General features: G+C 55.0%; 2 protein-coding genes across 4 annotated transcripts; one reads left to right on the top strand and one right to left on the bottom strand.

The window, feature by feature from the left end:
* Positions 1–1,184: 1,184 nt before the first annotated feature.
* ZNF692 (zinc finger protein 692) lies at positions 1,185–10,349 on the top strand. Of its 3 annotated transcripts, none has more exons than XM_052774960.1 (12): positions 1,185–1,241; positions 2,149–2,345; positions 2,455–2,486; positions 2,901–3,323; positions 4,016–4,064; positions 4,250–4,396; positions 4,823–4,951; positions 7,409–7,471; positions 7,761–7,839; positions 8,279–8,393; positions 8,713–8,812; positions 9,284–10,349. In XM_052774960.1, exons 2-12 carry the CDS (start codon positions 2,158–2,160, stop codon positions 9,720–9,722), a joined length of 1,764 nt encoding a protein of 587 aa, XP_052630920.1. In that variant the 5' UTR covers positions 1,185–1,241; positions 2,149–2,157; the 3' UTR covers positions 9,723–10,349. The 3 variants fall into 3 exon arrangements, with proteins under 3 accessions (XP_052630920.1, XP_052630921.1, XP_052630919.1); XM_052774961.1 differs by having other exon boundaries at positions 1,212–1,230; XM_052774959.1 differs by having other exon boundaries at positions 1,235–1,340.
* Positions 10,350–11,731: 1,382 nt separating this feature from the next.
* Positions 11,732–19,543, bottom strand: LOC128135872 (E3 ubiquitin-protein ligase TRIM7-like). Its single transcript, XM_052774974.1, has 7 exons — positions 18,953–19,543; positions 16,249–16,335; positions 15,934–16,161; positions 15,195–15,217; positions 14,571–14,686; positions 14,161–14,193; positions 11,732–13,291 (listed from the first exon to the last, which is right to left on the bottom strand). The coding sequence occupies exons 1-7, from the start codon at positions 19,463–19,465 to the stop codon at positions 12,765–12,767; spliced, it is 1,527 nt and encodes a 508-aa protein (XP_052630934.1). The 5' UTR covers positions 19,466–19,543; the 3' UTR covers positions 11,732–12,764.
* Positions 19,544–23,404: the final 3,861 nt, after the last annotated feature.

Raw genomic sequence — 23,404 nt, 5'->3', positions numbered from 1 at the left:
GGACCGGGGTCGGTCGTGCCCGGGGTCGGTCCCTCGCTGCGGGGCGGAGGGGGGTCCTGCGGGGGCCGGGGGGGCTGTTCTCGTCTTGTCCGTCCGTCGGCTTCCCCGGGGGGGGGAGGTCATGTCCAGTATAGAAACTGGGGGGAGTGGGGAGCAGGGGGGATCGCCGCTCGGGGACTAACTGGGCGTTGATCGGCGGGTGGTGAGCAATTGCATTGTGCATGACTTGTATGTTCCAATCCTTTTATTATTATTATTGTCATTTTATTAGTGTTATCATTATTAGTTTCTTCTTTCTGTTCTATTAAACTGTTCTTATCTCGACCCACGAGTTCTACTTCTTTTCCCGAATCTCTCCCCCATCCCAGTGGGTGGGGTAGAAGTGCGTGAGCGGCTGCGTGGTGCTTAATTGCTGGCTGGGGTTAAACCACGACCCCCCCCCGGGGTCTCATTCCGGGAAGGGACTGAGGGGCAGCGGAGGAGACGGATGCGGATGCTCGTGGCACGGTGCTCGAAGGAGCATTGCCAAGGCAGAGGGGAAGCGCAGTGGTGGGAGTCTCGGGATAAAAAGGAGAACGCAAGCCGGGGGTATGAGAGAGAAATCCCAAACCCCCAGCAAGGGAGCTCGCTGCGAGGCAGTGCCCGGCCCGGAGCCCAAGGAGGGCCCGTTTTGCCGAGCAGAGGAGGGGGCCGGGGGCCGGGGGGACAGCTGCAGGTCTAAGGCGCAGCTGCCGCCTCCGGGGTGATGGGGGAGATGGAAGAGCCTCTCGCTATTGCAGAACCCCCCCTAAAACGGGGTTTCCCCAGCTGAGAGCAAGCTGCAAAGCTCGGTGGGACTGCCCCGTGGGCTGGCGCTGCCTGTGGCCGTGCTGCGTGGACCCAGCTGCCTGAACTGGGCTGCTTGAGGATGGCTGGACTGGGAGCACTGGAAGGGGCTGTCTGCAGCAGCCCTGATGCCCACCCTTCCACGTCGCCGCGCTGTCGTGGCTCTCTCAGGGGCCTGGGGGGTGACACCGAGGGATCCCAAGGGTCGTCGCGTCTCTCCCCCTCCCCAAACCCGAGAGGGCCCCTGCCTCGGTTTCCCATGATGCACCGCGCCCCGGGACTACAGCTCCCGTCAGACCCCGCGCCAGGGACGCCTTCCCCCGCGCCCTCCGGCGGGTGAGGGCGGCGCAGCGCGCATGCGCCGCGTCGGGGAGGCGGAGGCGGGCCCGCCGCCATCTTGTCCCGGTCCCTGAGCAGTGAGCCATTGGGGGGGGGGGTCCTTTGGTTCTTAAAGGGGGCACGGCCCCGGGGTGGGGCCACCTCGGGTTGAGATGGAGTGCGGCCCGGCGGAGGAGGTTCGCCGGCGGGGCGGGTTGGCTTCGGCGGGGGCGGCGGTAGCGGGCCGGAGCCTCGGCCCTTGTCTTCCTGTCGGGTTTCTCTTCCCCGCCGCAGGGCCCGCTTTAAGGCCCGGCGGCGGGAACGGGGCCGCGGCCGGGGTGGGGGGGGGGCAACGGGGGGGTGGGGGGGGCCTCGGGGGAGAAATGGCGGGAAGGCGGGAGGCGGGGTTATGGAGAGAGAGGGGCGGGGTTTTACGGAGGAGGGGGCGGGTCTTGAGGATGAGGGGGAGGAACCAGCGGAAAGGGCGGGGAGGGGTCAAGCGGAGGCGTGGCTGTGGGGGGTGGGCGTGGCTGAGTGGGCGAGGCACGCTGTTGGGGGCTCGGGGGTGGAGCTAAGGCGTGGGGGCGGGGTCTAGAGGAGGAGGCGGGGCTTCAGCTGGCTTGGGGGGGGCAGCGGGGCTTCCCCCCCCCCACTCTTCGCCCAGGTCTCCCACCCTCTGGGCCCCCCAGTGCTGGGCCACCCCCGTGTCGTCCCCCATCCCCACGTCCCCTGTCACCCCCTCCATGGAGCCAGACCACCCCCATGCCCCCCCCAAGCCCCCCCCTTGGAGCTGTGCTCTCCCCATGTGTCCGTCCCCCATGTCCCTGTGTTCTCCCTGATCCCCCCAGACACCCCCCCCCCATGGAAGCTGGGCCATCTCCATGTCCCCCTCCCATGTCCCCATGTCCTCATCTCCCCCCCCCCCCCCCAGACCACCCCATGGAGCCTGGCCACCCCCGTATCCCTCGTGACCATCCCCGTGTGTTGTTGTGTCCCCACCCCCAGACCCCCCCCATGGAGCCGGGCCGCCCGGGCCGGCAGCGGGCCCCCGATTGCATCCGACGACAGAAGCGACGGGAGCTGGACGCCCGCCGCAGCAAGTGCCGCATCCGCATCGGGGGGCACCTGGAGCGCTGGTGTCGCCTCAAGGAGCAGCTCGGCTTCGCCCTGCACTCCCAGTTGGCCCAGTTCCTCCTCGACAGGTCAGTGAGGGGTGGCGTGTGCTGCAAAACTCTTAAAAAACCCTTAAAAACCCTTGGGTTGGGGAAATGAATGGTTTAAGCTTGCTCACTCTCCCTCTTCCCACCGCAGGTACAGCTCCCATGGCTGCGTCTGGAGCCCAGGTTGGTGCCTCCCACCCCAAATCCATGTTGGTATTAATTATTTTGGGTGCAAAAGAGGTTTATGGTGAAGAGACAAGATTCCCATTGCATCGAGCGCTTGGGTGCTGGAGATGCACCTGGAGATGCTCACCCCCCTAAATCGCTCCCTGGGTTTGGCTGCATTGGGGTTGTTGGCATCCCCAGCTCTTTTTTTTGGGGGGGGGAGCTATCTGAGATTTTGGGGGTTGCTAAAAAAGGGGAGCTCTTAATATGGTGGAAACATCAGAGCGTGCATGAGATGGTAGGAAAGGTGAAGGGAAACCCTTGCAGACATCCCACCTGCCCTACGTTGGTTTTACATGATGGAGAACAACCGAAAAGCCAAAGTTTGGAGCCAGTTCTCCCCAATTTGTCTGTTTTTTGTACCTTCACCAGGCGAGCCGGAGCCCAACCTTCTCCATGCCGATGCCCTGCAGCGCCTGGTCGTCCTGTCCCACGGTCATGGCCAAGAGTGCGGTTTTGTCCCTGACGTGAAGCCCCCGGCCCCAGGCAGCACGTCCCCGCTGGTGTGGGAGTGCGTGGCTGGGCACAGCTTTTCCTGGGGTGTCCCCGGGGCGGCAGGGGACCGTACCCCCACAACCGGCCACCATGGAGAGGAACAACAGGGGGACTCGGGGTGCAGCTCCCCGCCGGCCACCGGCCGCCGGCGCTCGCTCCGGCAAGCAGGGCTGGCTGCTGAGTCCGGCTCTGGGAAGGGTGAAGCCGAACCAGAGGGAGCAGCTCAATTGCCTGTCGGTGACAGGGACCGGACGGAAGAGCCAGGAGCTCGTAGTGATGACACTGGTGATGGCAATGCAGGTGAGCTCCTCTGTGTCCCCTTCTCCGCCCTCATTTCTCCATTGCCTTCTTGATTCCCCATCTTCAGCCCTTCTCCCAGTGCCAGGGGCATATCAACCACCTTCCCACTGGGATCAGATGTTGCCCCAACCCCACTGCTTCCCTCTTGCTCCAGATTTGACAGCACCATCACATAAAACAAATCTCTGGGCCTTTGCTGGAAAAACAGATAAGAGTCGTCTCCTACTGGGCTTGTTCCTACCACAAAAGAAGCCCGTATCTTCTCTCTCCTTCCTTTCCCTTGGAAAAGCAGAGCTGGGGGGCCTCGGGTTCATTACAGGCATTGAGCAGAAGACCTTCTGAGCCCATACAGATGCAGCTCTCAGCAGTTTCCAAGAGCCACAGCTCCTGTCGTTTACCCAGACTGAAAACCGGGGAGAAAAATCTCCTTTTTTTTCCATACAGTGCCTTGTAGTAGCTACTTGAGAAGAGGTTGAGCTTCTTCCAGTAGACTATTTTGAAGTAACTTGGCCCTCATTTCTTCTGGTCAGTGGGATGGCACCATGCAGGTCCTTTCTAACACCTGAAGGTTTCCCAACCCTGCTGCCAGATCCACTCCCCATCCTCCTTCTCCTCCCTCCTCTGCCTCTCCCAACATCCCAGCTCAACCAGCCCCGCTTCAGCTTACCGCAGCTCCTGTCGTCTCCTTGCAGCTCCCCAGGTGCCAACAGAGACGGGGACCGTGGCAAAAGATCACGGGAGGTGAGTGGTGGCATGCATGAGTCTTCCCCCAGTGTATAACTGGGCTCTCTGGAGCCGAAGGTCAAGTTTGGACCCATCCATCTCATCCCTTGTGTTCTCCAATGGGCAGCCAACGTTTTAACAAAGACCTTCCATGATTAAAACCCGTTGTGGCAGAGTTGACTTTGATCGTTGCCTTCCTGCAGCGCACTTGTCCCGGAGGAGAAGACGGAGCAGGGGGCTGAGCACCAAGAAGAGGAGGAGGAAGAGGAGGATGAGGACTTTGCTGAGGAGGATGACCTCACCTACACCGATGATCTGCGTGATGAGAATTACCACCCATCTCTGGACAGGTGAGGAGCATTTAGAGCTGCTGGGAAGGAGCCCGCAGACTGGGACCACATGAGAGCCAGTCCACAGGCTCCCAGTCACGCTGTCCCAGTCTAGACAGGTATCGCACTGGAAGGGTTTCAGACCTCACATCTCTACCACCTTCTTGTCTTGCTACACCTGACCCTAGCGGAGATGGGAGGAAATGGGAATAGTGTCCTCATATCACCTAAATAAGGTGCTTCTGAGCTCAAAAGGGCACAGCCTTTTGGGGAGGCACCTTCTTTCACTGTATCTCTGCCTGGGTCTTTGCCATGTCCGACCAAGTCCAACCATGTCCATCTGCATCCAACCAATGTCCTACCATGTCCAACCTTATCCAACCAATGTCCTACCACATCCAACCATCTAAACCACCTTGCCTATCCCATGTCTGTCTTCTCCCCCAGTGACTCTGAGCTGCAGCGACGACAAAGCCAGACCAAAGCTCGTAAGAAATCCGTAAAGGAGGAGCAGCCCCCAAATGAGCCAAACCTGACCAACTCCAGCCCGTCGGAGGAGAAGGGTGGACGAGTCAAGTGAGTCACGATGGCCGCAGCGGTGTGGTGATGTCGGGGATGAGCACTGGGGTTGCCTGTCTTGGGGCATCCATCTCTCCATGGCCACTGAACGAGCGTTTTGGGGCATGTTGGAGATGCTGCTGCTTTCCATGCCGAGAAACTAGATGGAAACGATCCAACCCAACAATAAATGATGTTTGAGCTCTGGGCAGGACAGAAGGCACGTGTCCCTGAGGTGGTTTAATCCTTCTCCTCGCGGTGCTGCTGTCTGCAGGGCAGAGCTGCGTTGCCAGGCCTTGTTGGGTGTTGTAGCTTGCAAAGGGGGGGTCTGGCATGTGGATCTTGCTACGGGGGGGCCTTAATGACTCACCATTTCACCTGCTGTGTCTCTCATGGAGCTGGTCCCCATGCTCAGGTGGCCAGGGAGCAAGGATATGCTGCTTGGGCAGGGCTTGAAGACCCCTTAAACCATCACCATGGTGGGTGTTGAAGCCCTTCTTTCACATATATAAGGCCTCCAAGCAGCCTGGAGGTTTACAGCAGCAAAAAATCCGTATGTTCCACCCCCTGCATAAGCACAGAGACTCCTGTCTCTACCTATAGATACGGGACTTCTCCAGCAGCCAGAGCAGCTCTATACAGCCTAGCTATATTGCCCAGCAGCTCAAGCCCATGGGGAGAGGTGAGTAGCGACCGCAGCACTGCCAACCTCAAGTGTTGGTCAAGGGACAGCTTGGTAATGACCATGATTGTTTAATTTGTAAGCACTCTTTACCACTACCTGTTTGAGGCTGAGGGGTAGGTTTTAATCTCTCCTTCCCAGCCACGTGGGCTCAAAATTCATTTTTCTGTTCTAAATAAGCTCAAATCATCACTCAATTATTTGCTGGGTCTTTATGCAAGAGTATTAAATAGAGGTTGGTCTCAATGCTGAAACATGAGGATGGTCCACGCATTGCCTCTTGGGTCTGACACACAAGGAGATGTCACCTTGCTGGATTTTCTTACACTTTGAATACAAGGGTGTTAAAACCCCCTTTTTCATTGGAGTTAGCTGGAGTGACCACGTAACACCGCCTTCTAATGCATCTTGCCTTCGTGTGTCCTATGGAAGATGGGACTGGCAGCAAAACGCATGCCCCAAAACTCATCGCGTAAGTATTGTGCCGCTCCATTAAGTCTTTTATTGATTTGCTTTTTCACTTTGACATGGTATTGCCACTTCTTTTCGGTGCTAAACGCCCTTCCCGCCTCCTTGCAGCTCTGAAACCGCCTCGCAGCTCGCTGGAAGAACAAACACCCTCCTGGAGACCCAGTCCCAGCAAAGGAAAATGTGACGGTAAATCTGGCATTTGCTTTTCTCCTCTCCCTGCCCACCGCTGTACATGTAGCACTGGGGGGACACCAGGCTCTCAAATTCAATTTGAGGGTGGAAAGGTTTGGGTTAGGTCAAGGTAGTCCTAGTTAAGGCCAAAAGTGAATTAAAAGAGGGACTTTTTTCACATCCCTCTGGCATTTTTTGGGTGCTGCACGTTTTCCATTCAAAACCCTGGTGTTCAGACCTCCAAAAGTACACCAGCGCCTAAAGATGCACCTGGAGATTTGCAGAAGTGGCTGACAAAAGCGGTTGTTGACTTTCCTGGGCAACCAGTGCAGTCTTGGAGCTTTTACCCCCCTCTCCAAAGCCCTGCCTAAACTTTTTAAGTCAGTGGTGCCCTTTTGAAGGCTGAGCTTTTGGTTACAGAGATCCTATTTACAAGCGTGTGATTAATTCCCACCTCCCCGCCCTTTTTGTCACAGCAACTGGAAGAATGGAGATAAAATACTATTTTATCAGCAAAAGAGAGCACCTCCAGCCTTCGGTGTGTTCATCCTCTTCTCGCTTCCCAAAGCTAATGCCATCATGAGCTGATAAAACATTTTTAAGAGATTGCAGACAAAGATGCCCAGCCCCTATTTTTGTTTAGTGCTGAGGATGTGGTCTGGCATCGTCATCTATTAACGATCTTTTTATTTCTCCTCCCCACAAAAGCACGCCTGTTTTTTTAACGCATCTTTCTTTATTTCAGGGTGTCGGCCAGAAATAGCTGCTGTTTCCAAGGAGCTGTGGATCAATTATAGATCAAACCTGTGTTGATGTGAACACAGCGAGGCTGGCGTGAGGTTGACAGCAATCTTAAATGTCCTGGGACATATCCAAAACCATGTGAAAGACTTTTTGTAATGAGTAATAAAGAATACATTCCTATTTATAATGTCTGAAAGGTGCATTTGTTAACGTTGTTTCCTGCTCCAATGGGGAGAAATACTGAATTCCCAAAATGGAAGAAATAAAAGAGAAATGGTCGCCCAGAGGATGGTTTTAATGTAGTGTTTGCTTGGAAACCCATCAGCTGTGAGGTTGGAGGACCACAGCTTCTCAGCTCTGTGCCTGGGGACAAAAGCCTCACTCAAGATGTTTCTTTCTCATTGCAGCTGCAAGAGGCGAGCGCAGCCGTGCGATGAGGACGTGGCCCAGATCGGCCCGAAGAGGATCAGGTACCTGGGGCCCGTGGGGAAGGGGAAGCTGCTGTGCCGTTTCCCAGACCCTTGGGAAGACGAGAAGGTGCAGCTCAGCTGTTCCGTGGTGGGACACCCTTGGCAAGCAACACTTGCTCTGATAGGAGCCTCCTGAAGGGCTTTATTTGCTTAAATTAAGCTTTTGATGGGTGGGTAAGAGGGAAGATGGGTGAGGAAGACCTAGTGGGGTGCCAAATCCAAAAGCCACTGCTTTTTTGGCTTTCCTGATGTCCTCACTGACGATGGTTTTCCACCTTCCCTCCTGCAGGAAGGCAGCGAAGCGCGAGATCCTCCTGTGCGACTTTGAAGGCTGTGGCAAGATCTTCTCCAACCGCCAGTACCTGAACGTGAGGGTTGGGGGCAGCCGTTGGGCTTAAATCCACCTCTCACGCCCCAGGAGGTGCAGCAGAGCTGGGCACAAGCATCTCTCCCACTCCTAGTCTCTTCTGGGGCCACCAGGAGCTTTGGTGACCCACCTGATGGGTCAGGTTTTGCCTGTCCAAGCTCCGTTTTGGGCATTTGGCTGTTGGCCTAGAGGTGGAATTGGGCAACCTGAACTGCCAGTGGCTTTCCAAAGCTGGATAGTAGATACGGGACTTGTCGGCCCCATGTGTTCAGCAGCAGCTCGGTGTGCCTGAGGTCACTTGAAGTTCCACTGCATGCTTCAGGGATCGAAACGGGGGGGGAGGTTGTCGCTGGAAGGTGCCCTTGGGCTTTCTCTAAGTGCAGCTTCTCAGCGCTGACCTCCTCGCTTCTTACTCCCCTTTTTTCTCCCCAAAACGACAGCACCACAAGAAGTACCAGCACGTCCACCAGAAGACCTTCACCTGCTCGGAGCCCAGCTGTGGCAAGTCTTTCAACTTCAAGAAGCACCTCAAGGAGCACGAGAAACTGCACAGCGGTGAGTCGGCCGCCTCAGTGTGGGCAAATACCCCCTATATGGATATATATCTCCCTATACCTCCTCTCCTGCGCTGGTCCCAGCTCTGCTGGGCTACAGCTGACCGTACCCACGTCCTCACCCATTCCCATTTGCATCCCTGGTAGATGTTACCGCACCCATTTGCTTTTTGCTCCCAAGATCTACTGTCAAGCTCTCATTTCTCATCTCCGTTTCTGTGCTGGGAAAGCATCCTGCCTCCTAAAATACATCCCCAAAGCCTCCTGATTGCTCTTCTAGGCTGGATCAGCCCCTAATCCTTTTTTCTTCTGCCCTACAGACAAGCGGGACTATATCTGCGAGTTCTGCGCCCGTTCCTTTCGTACCAGCAGCAACTTGATCATCCACAGACGCATCCACACAGGCGAGAAACCCCTGCAGTAAGTACCGGTCCCATCAATGCAACCGCTGACTCTCTGGTTTGCGTCAGGGTTTCTCCCCGTCGCTTTTCAACCCAAATTTAGCTTCTCAGTGCGTGGCTCCATGGGAGAGCCAAGTTCCTCACCGTGGGTAGCCAGAGGACTGGCTGTTATTTTTGCTTTGCCTAAAGGTTTCTGCCCCCCAGGCTGGCTGCGCTCTGATTCAGCAGCTGCAGGATCAGCTTCAGGGCGTGGGCTTGATTTGGAGAAGCTTAATAAGCTGGGACTTAATGAGTGTGATGCATTTCCATGCCTCGAGGGTGTGCTGAAGCCACACGGAGCTAATGCAGCAGTGGAGGGTGGTGGCTTTGCTAAACCCACATGGAATTGCAGCATCAAGATGAGGCGGGGCCAGTTCTCCCTCGTGCTTAATCCTTTGTAATACCTTTTTTTTGATTCTTTTACCTTGAATCTCGTTCTGTTTTCTCCCAGGTGTGAGATCTGTGGCTTCACCTGCCGCCAGAAAGCCTCCCTGAACTGGCACATGAAGAAACACGACGCCGACTCCTTCTACCAGTTCTCCTGCGACATCTGCGGCAAGAAGTTCGAGAAGAAAGACAACGTCACCGCCCACAAAAGCAAAAGTCACCCTGAAGTGCCCAGCGGACCCCCCCAGGCCGAGGGGGGCCAGCGGCAGATGGTGCCATCCCCACCGCCCAACTTCAGGGCAGGGACGCAGGCAGGGCTGGAGCACCCGGAGGCACCTGGAACGTTGGCCGTGGAACCCCTGGAGATGCCAGGGCTTGGGGACACCCTGGTGAGCGGTGGTGAACTGGAGAAGACCCCAGCTCCCATTGCAGCCTCAGCTGAATATAGTGGGCAGGATCCAGGCGTGCCCCGAGGCCAGGTGATGGACAGCGTTGGGTCGTAGCAGGACTCATCATCTTGTTCTTGGCCAAAAATGGGACCAGAGAGCAGGATGGGGTAAGGTGAAACGATGCTGGACCCCCCGCGGCGTGTGGCAGCAGCATGTGCAGGTGCCAAAAATACAAGGAACAGGCAAGGACCGGTGCTTCCCAGGGGAAATCCCAACTTGCAGCGGTGTTGCCGCAGGTGGAGAGCCTCTCGCTCGACTCCCTCGCTGCGAGGAGGGAGCGTGAGGTTGCTGAAGTCATTGGCAGGATTCTCAATAAAGACTTATTTTGTATAAAAGTGGGTTTCCCCGCTTGCGCCAGTCACCTCTGCGCCTCAGTGCTGAGTCTCTATGGAAAGCAGAGGTAGAAGAGTGAGATTTCCATGTGTGCAGCCTGCCTCGACACCCCGTCCAAAGGTTGTCTGTATTTAGCACAATAAAAAAAGGTGATTTAGGTTGGGAAGTCAACAGTAGGTGGAGGCAACTGAGGCTGTATCAGTTTTGGCCTTGGAAACAGGCATTATTTGATCCAGTGATGGTTCCTCATGTCCTATAAACGCCACTTGCCTTTTATTGAACGTTTTTGGAAAGGATTGTAATATTTACTCAGCCTTGAAGGTTGCCAGCTCAACAGGCTTTATCAGGGGGAAAAAAAAAAAACAAAAAAACAAACAACCCTGCAAGCATAGGCCAGAAGATGGTTTTGACACAGATAAAGGGGCTGCAGGGAAGACGGAGCTCACTGGAGCGCCTGTGGGAACTGGGGACCCACAGGGTCCCCTGGCTGTAGGAAAACAGGGCTGGCTGTAGGAATTATAAGTCAAACAGCACTTGCAGGGAGGAAAAGAAAAAAAAAAAAAAAAAAGCATGTTTCAGGGGAGAAGACAGGCATTAAAGGTGGGTTTTTCCACTGCAATTCTAAGCATCCACAGCTTTTTGTTTCTGGCTGCTGGAGAGGGATGAGCCAGAGCACAGCCCTGTATCCAAACCATGCTGTCGGCTATCCGATTAGAGAAACTGATAATGAAGTAATTGACCCAAAAACAGGGCTGCAAGGGCTCCATGAGAGCTCCCAGACCAGGGATAAATAGCAGGGTCAGTGATGATGCAGAGAAGCTCTCCGATACCCCGGCTCTGGGGCATCTGCTTTCCTGCTGCTTAATGTTTTTCTTCTCAGAGCAGAAACTGGGGGGGGATTTCCTGGGCTGTGGGGGGCAAATGGGAACCCCAGTTTTCCCCACAGCATGAAACAGGGCAGCAGCACCCCTCATCCACCTACTCCTTCCCCGTGCACACACAGTTGGCAACTGCCTGCAGAAAGGCTGCATCCCGTCATCGGGGCTTCCACCCACCCCCAAAAAGGGTTTTTTTCACCCTCAAAAGAAGGGCTTGATGCTACCAGGTGAAGGCAGGGCCATGGGCCCCCCCCCCTTTTGCAATGTAAGCTCCTAACATCACTCCCCCAACCCAGGGTCCCTCTCTCCCCTTATTCTGCCTCTCCCAGGGTTTATTTTAAAGGCTTTACATGTTATTTTATTCCTTTCCCTTTTCTAGCAGCTCTGAAAGAAAACAGAGCTGTTGCCTCAATGCTGACTAGAGTTAAAAATATATCTATAGATATATGCACAAAGACAGTGGGGAGGATCTTAAACCTCCAAAAATGGGCCTTTGGGGGTATTTAAATAAGTCACTTTAATTTAAAATTGCAGGAAGCCCAAGGCTCTAAATAGGGGCCGTTTTGTGGGGCTCAAGGGTTGGGGTGTTTCTTGGCTGGTGGTGGTAGGGGGATGGCTCAGTCCTCCTCAGCTGCACCCATCCCACACTTAGACCCCCCCCCGCAGAGACCCCAAAACTCTGTCGAGACCCCTGCGCTGGCTGGGGACAAGAAGAGGTGTCCCCAGCTCTGTTCACCTCAGAGGAGAGCTTTGCTCAGCAGCAGTAGCATCGCTGCAGGACCAAGCCTGACCCCAGAGCAGCTTTTCCTTCCGCAGCCAGCACAGAAAGACACCAGATTGTTGGTTTTTAGGGTTTGGTGTTTTTTTTTTTTTTTTTTTTGCACAGCAACTTTTATTTCCCCACTAAACAGAATGACAGGGCAAAGAGACATAACAGCATCGCGGGATCACACGAGGGTGGGCAGGGGTTTATAAGCACGCGCGAGATCACACCTAAAACAAGGCTTCCCCCTCTCTCCCCACCACACGGCCTGGGTTTCCATTGGAAGCTACCCACACCCACAAAGCCAACCCCAAAAATCTGCGACGCCGAGCGCGCCTGAGAGACTCCAGGTTTGCGACATGTCCATTGCTCTCCCTACAGCTACACCCCTGCCAGCTTTTGGGTTGACCCAAAAGCATCCATCTCCCCTTTACTCCATCCCCGGGGCTGCGGCTCCCAGCGCTCGGCTCTACTGCGGCCCTACGGATGCACAGCGTTAACGGGGGGGAAGCGACAAGGGAGATCGGGGGGTTTTGCTCTCTTAGCACTAGCGGCAGCGAAAGACGGGCTCGGCCCTTTCCCAAGAAGGAAAGGAAAGCGAGGGTGGGGTGGGAAAAGCTAAAAGGTGACCTGCAGAGCAACGGTGTCAGAAATCAGGGGTTGGGTACGGTACCTCTCCTCCTCACGCAGGTTTTCTAGCCCTCGAGAGCTTCCCGGGGTGCACGAAAGCAGGCGGCTTTGTCTACGGATCAATGCAGGATGTGATAAACCCCTAAGGTAGCTTTTCTCCCTGGTTACATCCCTGTTTACATGGGGCAGCCAACTCGAACAAAACAAAACAAACATATGGGGTTGCTTATACAGCAGGCTAGAGGTGAGGGGAAATAACCCCACAGAGAGGTTTTTAAGCAGCCGCCCTCAATGGTTGAAGCCCCAGAGGAAGGTTTTCAGGGTAAGAGAGACCCAAAACTTTAAAATGCAACAAGAAAAAGTTAACCCCAAAGCTGAACAAGGGACAATCATGAGTTTCAGGGTCCGTTGTCTGAAAGCAAGGGGAAAAAGGGGACAGGATCGGGCACTACTTGCAGGTCACCTCGGGGAGGGTTAAAGAAACTGGACGGGTCAATTGCAGAGGGAGAGCGAGGAGCCCACATAGAAGAGCCAGAAGAAAGGAAAGATCTTTTCAGTGAAAGCGGCCGTGAAGGTGAAGATGGGAGCCATGTTATCAGCGTTGTAAAATGCCACCCACCCGCCTTCGTAGTCCAGGTACACCCCGATCTTCCTGGGCCTCTCACACAGGGACAGGGGTGTCTCCGGGGAGGTGAAAGCCTGATACTGATCCCAATTCTTTCCCTTCCAGTTCAACCCCACTGCCCAGATCCCCTCCTCTGGAGCAAAGTCGATTTTCTCCTTCCTCCGCACGGACTCACGGGCCGCCCCCAAGACCCAGCTCTCTCCATCTCCCACCTCCACCTCCCAGTAATGCCTCCCAGCTATGAAACCCTCCGCCGCCAGCACACAGAAGGAGTAATCGAATCTCTTGGGGTTTGCCGGCAGTTCCTGGGGAGCACTCCTGAGCCGCACGCTCCTCTTATCCTCCGACAGCACCAGGTAGGGGTTTGCTGTGTCCGGGTCCAAAGAGAGATCACCTGGGAAGAGGAAAACATGGATGTGAGCATCTACAAGCTAAGGACACTTCTCCCACCCTCGTCGGAGCCACCCTACAAGCGCATTTATCATCTCTGCCCCAAACCAGATGAGGATGACACCAGGCAAGTCACCTCCAACAGCTTTAAGCACCCAAAGCACAAAGAGCCACAGGGGAACAAAGATCAAGCTCCACTTTCTAATTAAAACAGAGAAACAGCCAGATCTCTGCTGCAAACCCACCAGCCTGCCAGATTCAAGACACCTCCTTGCTCTGAAATAGAAATTTCTGGGCAGAAGTAACATTTTTTTTTAATCACTGCCAAGTGCCGGAGAGGAATGAGCACAAATATCCTCGTGTTTAAGGGCTCTTGTTATACTCGGGGGACTGTCAGGAACTAGGGCTGCACAGCCTGAAAATGACTGAGAGAGGGGAACATCAGAGACTGCTTAAAGCAAGATGGGTCTCTCCTGCACCCAGGCAAGAAGACAGAGCCCAGCGACAGCCCTGAACTACCGACAGCAGATGCAAAGGTTGCAAAGTCCATCTCTGAGCCAACTCCAACAACCAGCAGCAGGGCTAAAGGTCTCCTCGCTCTGAGTAGAGTGGATCAGCTTCTGGAGAGTCCTCTTAACCCCACAGTTTCCTAACAAATTCGAGGGCTGTGCCTTTCATGGACTCTCCCAGCAGCTGAATAATTTTTTTCTTTCCGCCTTGTCTTGGCAGCACCAGCAATAATTTTCTCCTCTCCTGACCTCTAAGGCTAGCTTGAAGGTCTTACTGCCAAGATACCTCCCAGGGGAAGCTGAAACTCCCAAATTAAGCCTTGCAAAAATGAAGGTCACACTCCCAAAACCAAACTGTGCTCACCTGTGTCATTCTCCAGCTCGAACCGGAGGTTCTCTGAGGGAAGAGAAAAAAAAAATTTAGATCCCTTTGTGCACAGGGAGTCCCTGGGGACTGCCTATACACACACGACCTCACTCCCTGCCTTATGGCAAGCAACCGAACACAGCCGCTTGGGAACAAGCATGTACAGTCACATCAAACTTCCACGCAGAAACCCAAGGGAAATGTGCTGCTTTTCAAGCAAGCAGGGCTTTTTATTTTTGATGAGCAGATGCTCAAACAATAAAGAGTTCTCCCAACAAGCCCAAGGGAGAAACAAGAGTACAGCTCAAACCAAATAATCTTTTAAGTTGAATTTCATCCTTCAGGTTGAATTAAACATAGGGGTTAGGAGGCACCAACTGTTAAAGAAAACCTTTTTCGGCACTCACCCTTGAACTCCAGCAAGACCTCTTTCAGCACTGCACTCTTCTGGGAAAAGCTCTTGAGCTTCTTCTCCAGCTCCGTGAAGCCAGCCTCTGGCTTGCAAAACATCCAGCTCTCAAAGCTGGGGAGGAGAAATAAATATTAGGTCCCCTCTGGAAAAAAAAAAAAAATCTCCAAACTAGAGGCAGGGAAGAAACCTGCCCTGGTACTGAGAGCTTTGGTGTTGGATTATTCTCCCTCTGTCAGTGCTTGTGAGGCCACACCTAAGGACTTGGTCCAGTTTGGGGCTGCCCAGTACGAGGCACACAGGAGGCCACTGAGATTGAGATGTGGGGGAGATCACTACACCTTGGCTTTTGATGTCAGTCCTGCTGGCGTGGGTTTGGTCCCGCACCAACCGAGTTACTCTGCAGTTTCCTCAGGAAGGACGCTCAAAACTGTCCTACAACCCAGCTGCCACAAAACCCCTTCACGAAGGTTTGGTTTTGCCTCAAAGGTAACACCCGGGTGTGGATGAGAACCCCAAGGCAGGCGGGGGGAAGCCGGACAGGGCGTATGCCCTCACAACACCAGCTCTGCCTCTGGTGTGAGCCTCCCAGTTAACACAGCAAGGGCTCAGGTTCACTCACCTGCTTCCAGCTGGGGCAACACCCTGGAGAGAGTGAAAAAACAAGAAGCTAATCAGTAAAAGTCTCTCTTCTACCTCACAGCCTCCAAAATCCTTCCCAAAACTGGCCCCACGGCTGCTCTGCTGAGGGGATCAGCTCTCAGCAGCTGTTTCCAAAGCAGAGCACAGTTGGACTCATGGAGATGGTAGAATTAGTTTATAATTATGGGGTTTTTTCCTTCCCCTTTTTCTTTTTTAGCATGGGTGGGTTGAAAAAAAAAAAAAAAAGCTGCTTTTTTAAAGAAATCTTTTTTAAAGAAATTAAGAAAAATCATGATTGCCATCAAGCTGCCAAAACCATGAGGATTCAGGGCTCACAGCGACAATGGAGTGACACAAACCAAAAATGTTTGGGAGGTTTGTTTGGGTATTTCTTCATTCTTGGCATCACAGGGGGCCCAAGCAGCTTCCCTACTACAAGGGCCAATTTAGGTCCCCCAGAGCTGTGCTAAAATTTGGATTCCTACCTGAAAAAGCAGCGCAGCAGTCCTGCAGCAAGTCAACCCCCCTGACTAATAGATGGGCCAGCTCCAGCACAGAGTTAATGGACCCGAGCTGCTCCCCAGCAGAGCACGTCATCACCCTGCAGTCCCTGTAAATGGATTTTTGTCCCCAGGGATCCCAACCACAACCTGTCCTGGGTTTTACACCCTGCTATACCATAACCTCTGGGCTGCGAGGACACATGCCAGGAGTCTCACCTGCCCAGACTGGTTTCCTGAGCAGTTTTCTCCTCCTTGCTCACCCAGGAGCTTATCAAGCTGGGCAATCTCCTCAGAGAGCCGGGAGACGCTCTCATCTCTCCTCTTGACGATGTCTCTGTCTAGCTCCTCCAAACGAGACAGCAGGAGCTGCTCCTTCTCCTCCAGGAAGCCCCGGAGCTCCTTGCACTCAGCCACAATCTTCTGCCTCTCCACTTCCGTCTGCTTCTGCAAAAACCAGAGGGAAAACCCACATGAGACCGACATCCCCGTGGCCAGGGGTGTTCAGCGAAACCCCCACCCTGAGGCACTTACCAGCAAGTCTTCACTCTGCCTCTCCCTCTCAGCCTTGGCTTCTTCACGTCCTTTCCTCAGGGAGCTCAAATGCTCCTGTGGCACCTCCTGAAAGGAGAAAGAGGAGATCTGTTGGGAATTCTTCCTATTTAGGATCAGGAATAAGGAGGAAAGGAATGGTGGTGGATTCCCTCCAGCTCTGCTGCTAAAACCGGCCAAATTTCATCAAACATGGTTTTTTTGAAGCTGAAGAACACCATGAACCCAAACTGAAGTCAGGCCATCACCACACCATGTCCTCCCCTTCCATGTTATCTTCAACCTTTAGTTTTGGGCATGCCAAGAAAGCCAAAAACTTTCCCCAGCCAGCCCAAAAACTGTCCCCCAAAACAGCCTGAGCAGTTCAGAGCCAGGTACAGGAGAAGGAACAAAAGGGCAGCAAGGCAAAAAAAAAAATAAATTAGAGCCAATTTGTAGCTCCCTGTAAGAGCGCAGCTGCAAACGCAAACCACCAAGTCCCACCCATGTGAAAACCCCTTCCGCTTCAGCGCCTCTTGGGATCAGCTTTCACATCCCAGCCCCAGCACGAGCTGGGGAGACCAGGTGAGGCACCCCGACATCTGCCCGAACCCCACCGAGACGGAGGGGCCAGCCACCTCCAGGCTGCTCGTTAAGTTTATTAATGGCTTATTACTGGAAACCATCGCGCCTGTCCTCATTTAAGTCATTTGACCTCTGAGAAAAACGGAGAGGCACCTAGCAACACCAAACAAAAAGCAGCAGGGCTTTTAGAGCAAGCAACGACAGATCTTTTATAAATAAAACACAAAGCTACAGAGATTTTGCTGCTGTTAAGTGGCTGTGCAAACCAGTGCTTCCTACCACACGCCTCATAATAATGCAGAATTTAAGCGTGAGATAAAAGCAAAGATCGGAAAAACAGGGGCATGGCTTCCAAGCAGCCCCCAAGGGGCAACAACTGGTTGTTAAAAATACATAAAAGCAGATTAGCGAGGGAAAAAAAAACCCAAGAGAGCAACAGCCTGAGCAGCGTTCAGTGGTGGACCTGCCTAAAGATGCCGTGGTCGTAAAAATGGGTAAGATCCCACATTTGGGGGGGGAGGGGACAATGCCAACCTGAGCTCCAGCTTCCCACTAAGAGCAACCACAGCCACCAAAGATGGCAACGACGGCACAACCGGGCACCCGCAGCAATTTCAGTACAAAATTCAGTATAAAAGCCTTTGGTGCCACCTGCCTCGACACCAATAATTGCAAGACTTAATACGGAGCAGTTAACGATCACGCAATCCCCTTCCCCGATCCACTGTGATCGCCTCGGCAGCGTCAGTGCCACCCTCCTCCTCCTCCAGCCGCCACTGCGCAGTAAACATCCGCTCCCTGTCCGGCATCTTGGTTTTCCTCCACCCCATCAGAGAAACGAGGCCTGGCTGCTCAGTGTCAGGCCACCATGCTCACATGCCTCTTAATTAGTAATTAATATTTCCACCAGGAAGCCTCCCTCATCATGACGTGGGGGTCTCCCCTTCGTCACCACGGCCATTTCGGCAGAGATCGAACACCGCCAGAGGCCAGGCTCCGTATTTGCTCTGCGTCACGTTGCTCAACCGCCCTGTGCTGGTTTTTTTTTTGGGGGCAGGGGCAAAAGTCACTCCTGGGGGATTCCTGCTCCACTTTAGTCCCAGACTGTGCTCGGTGCTAAAAAAAAAAGCCCCCCCCACTCATCCCAAGGAGCCAGTCTCCATGCTCACTCCAGAGCATTTCTGCCCAGGGAAGTGGGGGCTCAGGATTTTGGGGTGCCTGATGATATTTTGCACACTCACACCTGCACAAAGGTGAGCCCAGGGATTCCCATACCACTTCAGTGTTATTTCACACAAAAGACCAAACTGGCCAACAGCTCCCTCCCAGTATCTTCCCAGTTAAACCCAGCTCCATTTTGCACCGGGGACATTCCCCCATCCCACCCTACTGCATTTGGTCAGTCCCCACCCCAGGCTGTCCCTGCTTGGGGGCAATTTGAGTTCCTATTGCACCCTATATCCTGCCCCGCCACATGGACAGGCATGCAGCTTGGAAAGGGGGTCCCCAGTGGGGCCCCATTCTGCACCCACACCCTGGGGGGGCCCCACTATCCTCACTGCATCCCAGGTACCTCTGAATGGAGATGGGAACACAGCAGAGAGGGTCCCTACTGCACCTTACACGGTGGGGGGTAAGCAGGCTCACATTTGTACCCCCTGGAAAGGTGGGGGTCCCTATTGCAGCCAAAGGGCATTGCCTCCCGTGGGGAGTGGCTTCCCTGGTGCACTCCCACCCCGCAGGGTGTCCTTACTGCACCTGCAGTTGGGGGTGGGGGGGTGTCCCTGGTACTCTTCCATCGCAGGAAGGATCCTTATTGCACCTCCCATTCCTGGGGGGGGCATCCTGCACCCAAGAAGGGCTCTCCGGGGGGTGTCCTCATTGCACCCCAACATGCCAGGCGTGGGGGGACTCCCAGTACTCTCCCTCCCGGGGGAGGGGGGGTTCCCTACCACACCCGAGGTGGGCTCCCGGTGCCTTGCCACCGCCGGGAAGGGGGGGATCCCTACTGCATCCCGCCAATCCGGGACAGGGGTCCTTAGCACACCCCGTATGTGCCCCCCAGCTCCCTGCCGTGCCTGCCACGTGGTCCTGGTGCATCCCCCCCCCGCCCAAAACTGACCTCTGCGGCGTGTGCCGCCTCCTCGGCGGGCAACACGGTGTGGGTGCGGTGCTCGCGGGAAAGGTGGCAGACGACGCAGACGGCGCGGCGATCCTGCACGCAGTAGAGCCGCAGCGGTTCGCCGTGACGGGGGCAACGCGGCGGCCCCGGCGGGCCGGGAGGAGCGGCGGCGGGCAGAGGTGGGGCGGGGGCGGGAGGCCCCGGCGGCGGTTCAGCGGGGCCCGGCGGCAACCCCAGCTGGCGAACGATGTGGACGATATTACCGAGAGAACGATTAGGACGGAAAAGCCGTTGCGGCACCGGCTCCCGGCACTGCGGGCAGCAGAGCCGCCGCGCCGAGTCCTCCCAGCACTGGGTCACGCAGGCGCGGCAGAAGTTATGACCGCACTCGGCCACCAGCACCGGGTCGTTAAAGTACTCCAGGCACACCGGACACGTCAATTCGTCCTGCAGGCTACGGGCAGCGCTGCAGGGAGCCGGCGGTACGGCGGGGGGAGCGGGCGGCGCCTCCATCCCGGTTCCCCGGCCTGACGCTGGGCTCCGCGCTCCCGCTCCGCCCCGCTCCGCCGCCCCGTCTGCCGGGCGGGAGGGGCGGGGCCGCGCCTGCGCGGTGCGGAGGGGGCGGGGCAGCGCCTGCGCGGTGAGAGGCGGAGAGCGAGGACGCCTGCGTCTTTCCCAGCCGGAGGGGCGGACTGCGCATGCGTGGTGAGGCGGGGGGCGGGGCCTGCAGACCTCGGCGCGGGGGGGGCGGTCCGTATGGGGTGCTGGGGGAGTCTGAATGTCTGGGTCCCTATAGGATGTTGGGGGGGGTGGATGTATCGGTGTCTATAGGGTGTTGTGGGGGGCTGCGAGTCCCTATAGGGTGTTGTGGGGCGGGGTGAGTCCCTATAGGGTGCTGGGGGAGCTTGGATGTCTGGGTCCTTATAAGATGTTGGGGAGGTGGATGCATAGGTGCCTATAGGGTGCGGGGGGGGGGGGTTCCTTATAGCTTGATGGGGTGGGGGGAGAACGCGTCTCGGTCCCTATAGGGTGCCAGGGGGGAGGTTTGCCTCCCTATAGGTTGCTCAGGGCAGGGGGAGGCCTGGATATCTGGGTCCTTATAGGATGTTGGGGGATGCATCAGTGCTTATAGGATGGGGGGGGGGGGCAGCCAGATGCCCTGGGTTCCCCCGCCTGCCTTGTCTAAGAGGGGGGGGATCAGGGCCAGGCACTCCCTCCCCTTATCTTGAGACCCCCCCCAGTATTGGGGTACCAGCCCCACAGAGCATCCCCAGGGTGCCCCACGGCAGGCAGCAGCCCCACGGAGCATCCCTACATCCACGGTGCTCCGTAATCCCAAGACTTACCTGAAAATAAACTTTAAATGCACATGAATTTACCCACATCTCCTCGTCCTGCCTCTATTAAACTATTAAATCACATATTAATAATTGCTAAAAATGGTCGTCGTAATGTCTCAAGTCTCGACAACGAAGCGTCTTCATTAGGCTGAACACGGGCAATCTCCTATTTTAATTTTTCTTAATTGCTCCTCTAACAGTCAGGGCTGTCCCCCTACGCTGCTGAAACATCCTCCCATTCTTCTTGCTTTTCCCCTTGGTTTTCACCACCAGGCCGGAGCAAAGGGATGTTTCTAGGGGTGCCCCTAAATCAGGTTAATTCACCCCAGCGCCAGCAAGGCACCCAGGTTGGGGTGCCAAAAGACACCAGGGTGCAGGGAGCATCCCAGGGGGTGGATGTGGGTCCTCAAAACCCACCCCAACAATCCCTGCAGGGTTTAATTAATTTAAATTGCAGCTTCACGGTCATAATTAAGCCTTAACGGTGCTATCAGCCAGTGGGTGGTTTGCCTGGCTTTGCTTTTTATCATTTTTCAACCAGTTTTTTGCTAATGAAAGGAAACACCAGGAGCTGCCCTGGGCAACAGACGACCTTCAGGGCAGCCCGTTTTGCCTCAAAATTCATGCTTTTTGTGGAAAGGGGCACATTTTTGGCCTGGGCTTTCTCACCTGTCACCCAGCAGCTGGGTTTTCCAGCAAAGAGGATTAAATACTGTGAAAAATAAGTTGGAGGAGCTCCCTGTGGACTTTTTTCCTTCAGAAATGCATTTTCAGGGGTGACGGTCACCGAACTGGGGGTTTCCGGCATGATGGTGGGAGGATTTTTTGTGGGTGGTTTTCACAGGATTGGCCTTTCTTCTGCGTCACCATGGGTGTCATGTAATGGCTCAGTGGACCTGAATTCAGGCAAAAATAACCCAAAACCTCCCTGCAATCATGCAAAAGCCCCTCCCCAGATTTATAATCCCTACCAGGAGCGTCCCTCTTGCTGTGGGAGAAGCACAAGGCAGATGGAGGACACAACGCCCCGATTTCTCTGCTTTTCTTTAAATTTTCCTTACTGTCTCTGCTAAAATATGCACTGGGGATGAAATATTTGCAGGAGACATTGCTATTGGGTTGGGGGGGGGAGCAGAAATTGGAGTGGAAAAACCGTTGATTCAGGGCCTGCGGGTCGGGATGGCCTCAGAGGGGAGTCGCCCGCTTCCAAAATGGCGGCCTGCGCCCGCTTCCAAAATGGCGGCCCCCTGCCCGCTTCCAAAATGGCGGCCTCGCCCTCAGGCAAGGCGAAAGGGAAGATGGCTGCGGCCTCCTCCTCAGCGTAGGGCGGTCGGGGCAAGCGGGGCGAGATGGCCGCGGCCTTCCCCTTGCCGCTAGGAGGGCCTTGCTCAAGATGGCCCCTGGGGGACGAAGCCCTGGGGGTCCATCTTGGGTGAGGGCAGCCAGCCGGCGTTGCCACGGCGACGGGCCCTGTCAGGGGGCAAAGCCCCCCCAAAAGGACCACTGTGGCCCAGGGGCCATTTTTGAGGCATCTGTGACCCCCAAACCCCTCACGGGGCTCTTAAATACGTTCCGGCCGTGCTCCTTGCTGGCATGACACCCCTGACATGCAGGCAGCCACCCCTCGTTAACAGAAAACCCCCCTTTTACCCCCAAACCCAGACCTTTTTCCTTGCTGTAAAGAATTGGGATCGCCGCCGCAACGGGAGGATTTCTGCAGATGGGCAAGCCCAGTCCCCTCAGTCCACACTTGCTAAAACATCCCCCAGTACCCTCACCCGGCTCCAAATTTAGGGTTTTTTTGTGCCAAAGTGGTCCTTAATGGGTTTATCACCAATAAATTTATGGGGTCGCGCTTCCAGCCAGCAGCAGGGAGCTCCACAGCCCTCTGTGAGGAAAATGTCTCCACAGAAGGGCAGGCGAACCCCCAAACTGTCCTTTTTTGCCACATTTTGAGGAAAAAAGCCACCTCACCGGGATACCGGTGAGCATTTTTCACTTTGCAAGTTGGGGGGTTTTGGGGATGTGGGGGCTTTTTGGTTATTTTTTTTTTTTTATTTCCGCCCAGGGACGCCGTCGCTATTGCCGCCAGAGGGCCCTGGCAGTTGTGTAGAGCTCTTTTCTCCTCTCTCTCCCCCCCCCCCCCTTTTTTTTTTTAATTCCTTCCTTCCTTCCTCTCTCTCTCTTTTTTTTTTTTTTTTTTTTTTAACTCTTATTGCTCAGGATATCAGAGGAACCGGGCTTCCCCGGTCAAGCCGCGGCCACTGCACCGTGCTGACCAGCTCCCCGTGGCCCTCGCATCCCCGGACACACACACACACACCCCCCACACACAGCCCCTCGCTGCCCCCCCCCGCTCCATTTTTGGGGGGAGAAAAGGGGTTTTCTGGAGGGAAAAAGTGTTGGGAGGGAGGGGAGGGGGCATCTCCGGGCTTTGCCGACAGCACCTCCCGAGCTGGAGACTGCAGGTAATGAGGAGGTTCGGTCTTTGGATGTGGAGAGGGAGCAGAAAATGGCTCCTTTTTCTTTTTTTTTTTTTTTTTTAGTTCCTTTCCTTCCCCCCTCCATCCTTCCCTTTCCCTCTCCTCCCATCCCCTCCGGCTCGCCTCCCCAGGCTGCCCGCACACACACCAGCCTTAAACTCGGTGCCCGGATGCTCTCCATCCCCGGGGAGGGGGGAAAGATAATTTAAAAAAAAAACCCAAACCAAAACCCCAGCCCCGTTGTCTTTCTGCAGGCGTCCGTCCTTCCCCCCTTGCTTCATTCGGGTCGGTGGGTTTCATTTTTGGATGGGCTGTCGGGGGGGAGGAGGGGAGAGCAGAGGCGTTTGTGAGGGCATGCGGTATTGACCCCTTTATTTTTTATTTTTTTTAGCAGGATGGCAAAATACCAGAGAATAAATGAAGTGGGCTGAGATGCTGGTGGGGGCTTCCAAAAAAAAAAAAAAAAAAAAAAAAAAAAGGCAAAAATTGCAGGAGGAATCTGCGGTCCGTGCTTGAAATCACCCTTTTATTCCTGGCATCAGTAAGTCAGCAACAACCTTCTGCAAATCCACCTTTTCCCAGCCTACCTCCTCCGTCCTCTGCAGCTGTAACAGCTCTGCTGCTAGAAA

This window comes from Harpia harpyja, chromosome 25 (genome assembly GCF_026419915.1).
Source record: "Harpia harpyja isolate bHarHar1 chromosome 25, bHarHar1 primary haplotype, whole genome shotgun sequence".
NCBI lineage: Eukaryota > Metazoa > Chordata > Aves > Accipitriformes > Accipitridae > Harpia > Harpia harpyja.
This window is presented reverse-complemented; position numbering and strand designations above follow the sequence as displayed.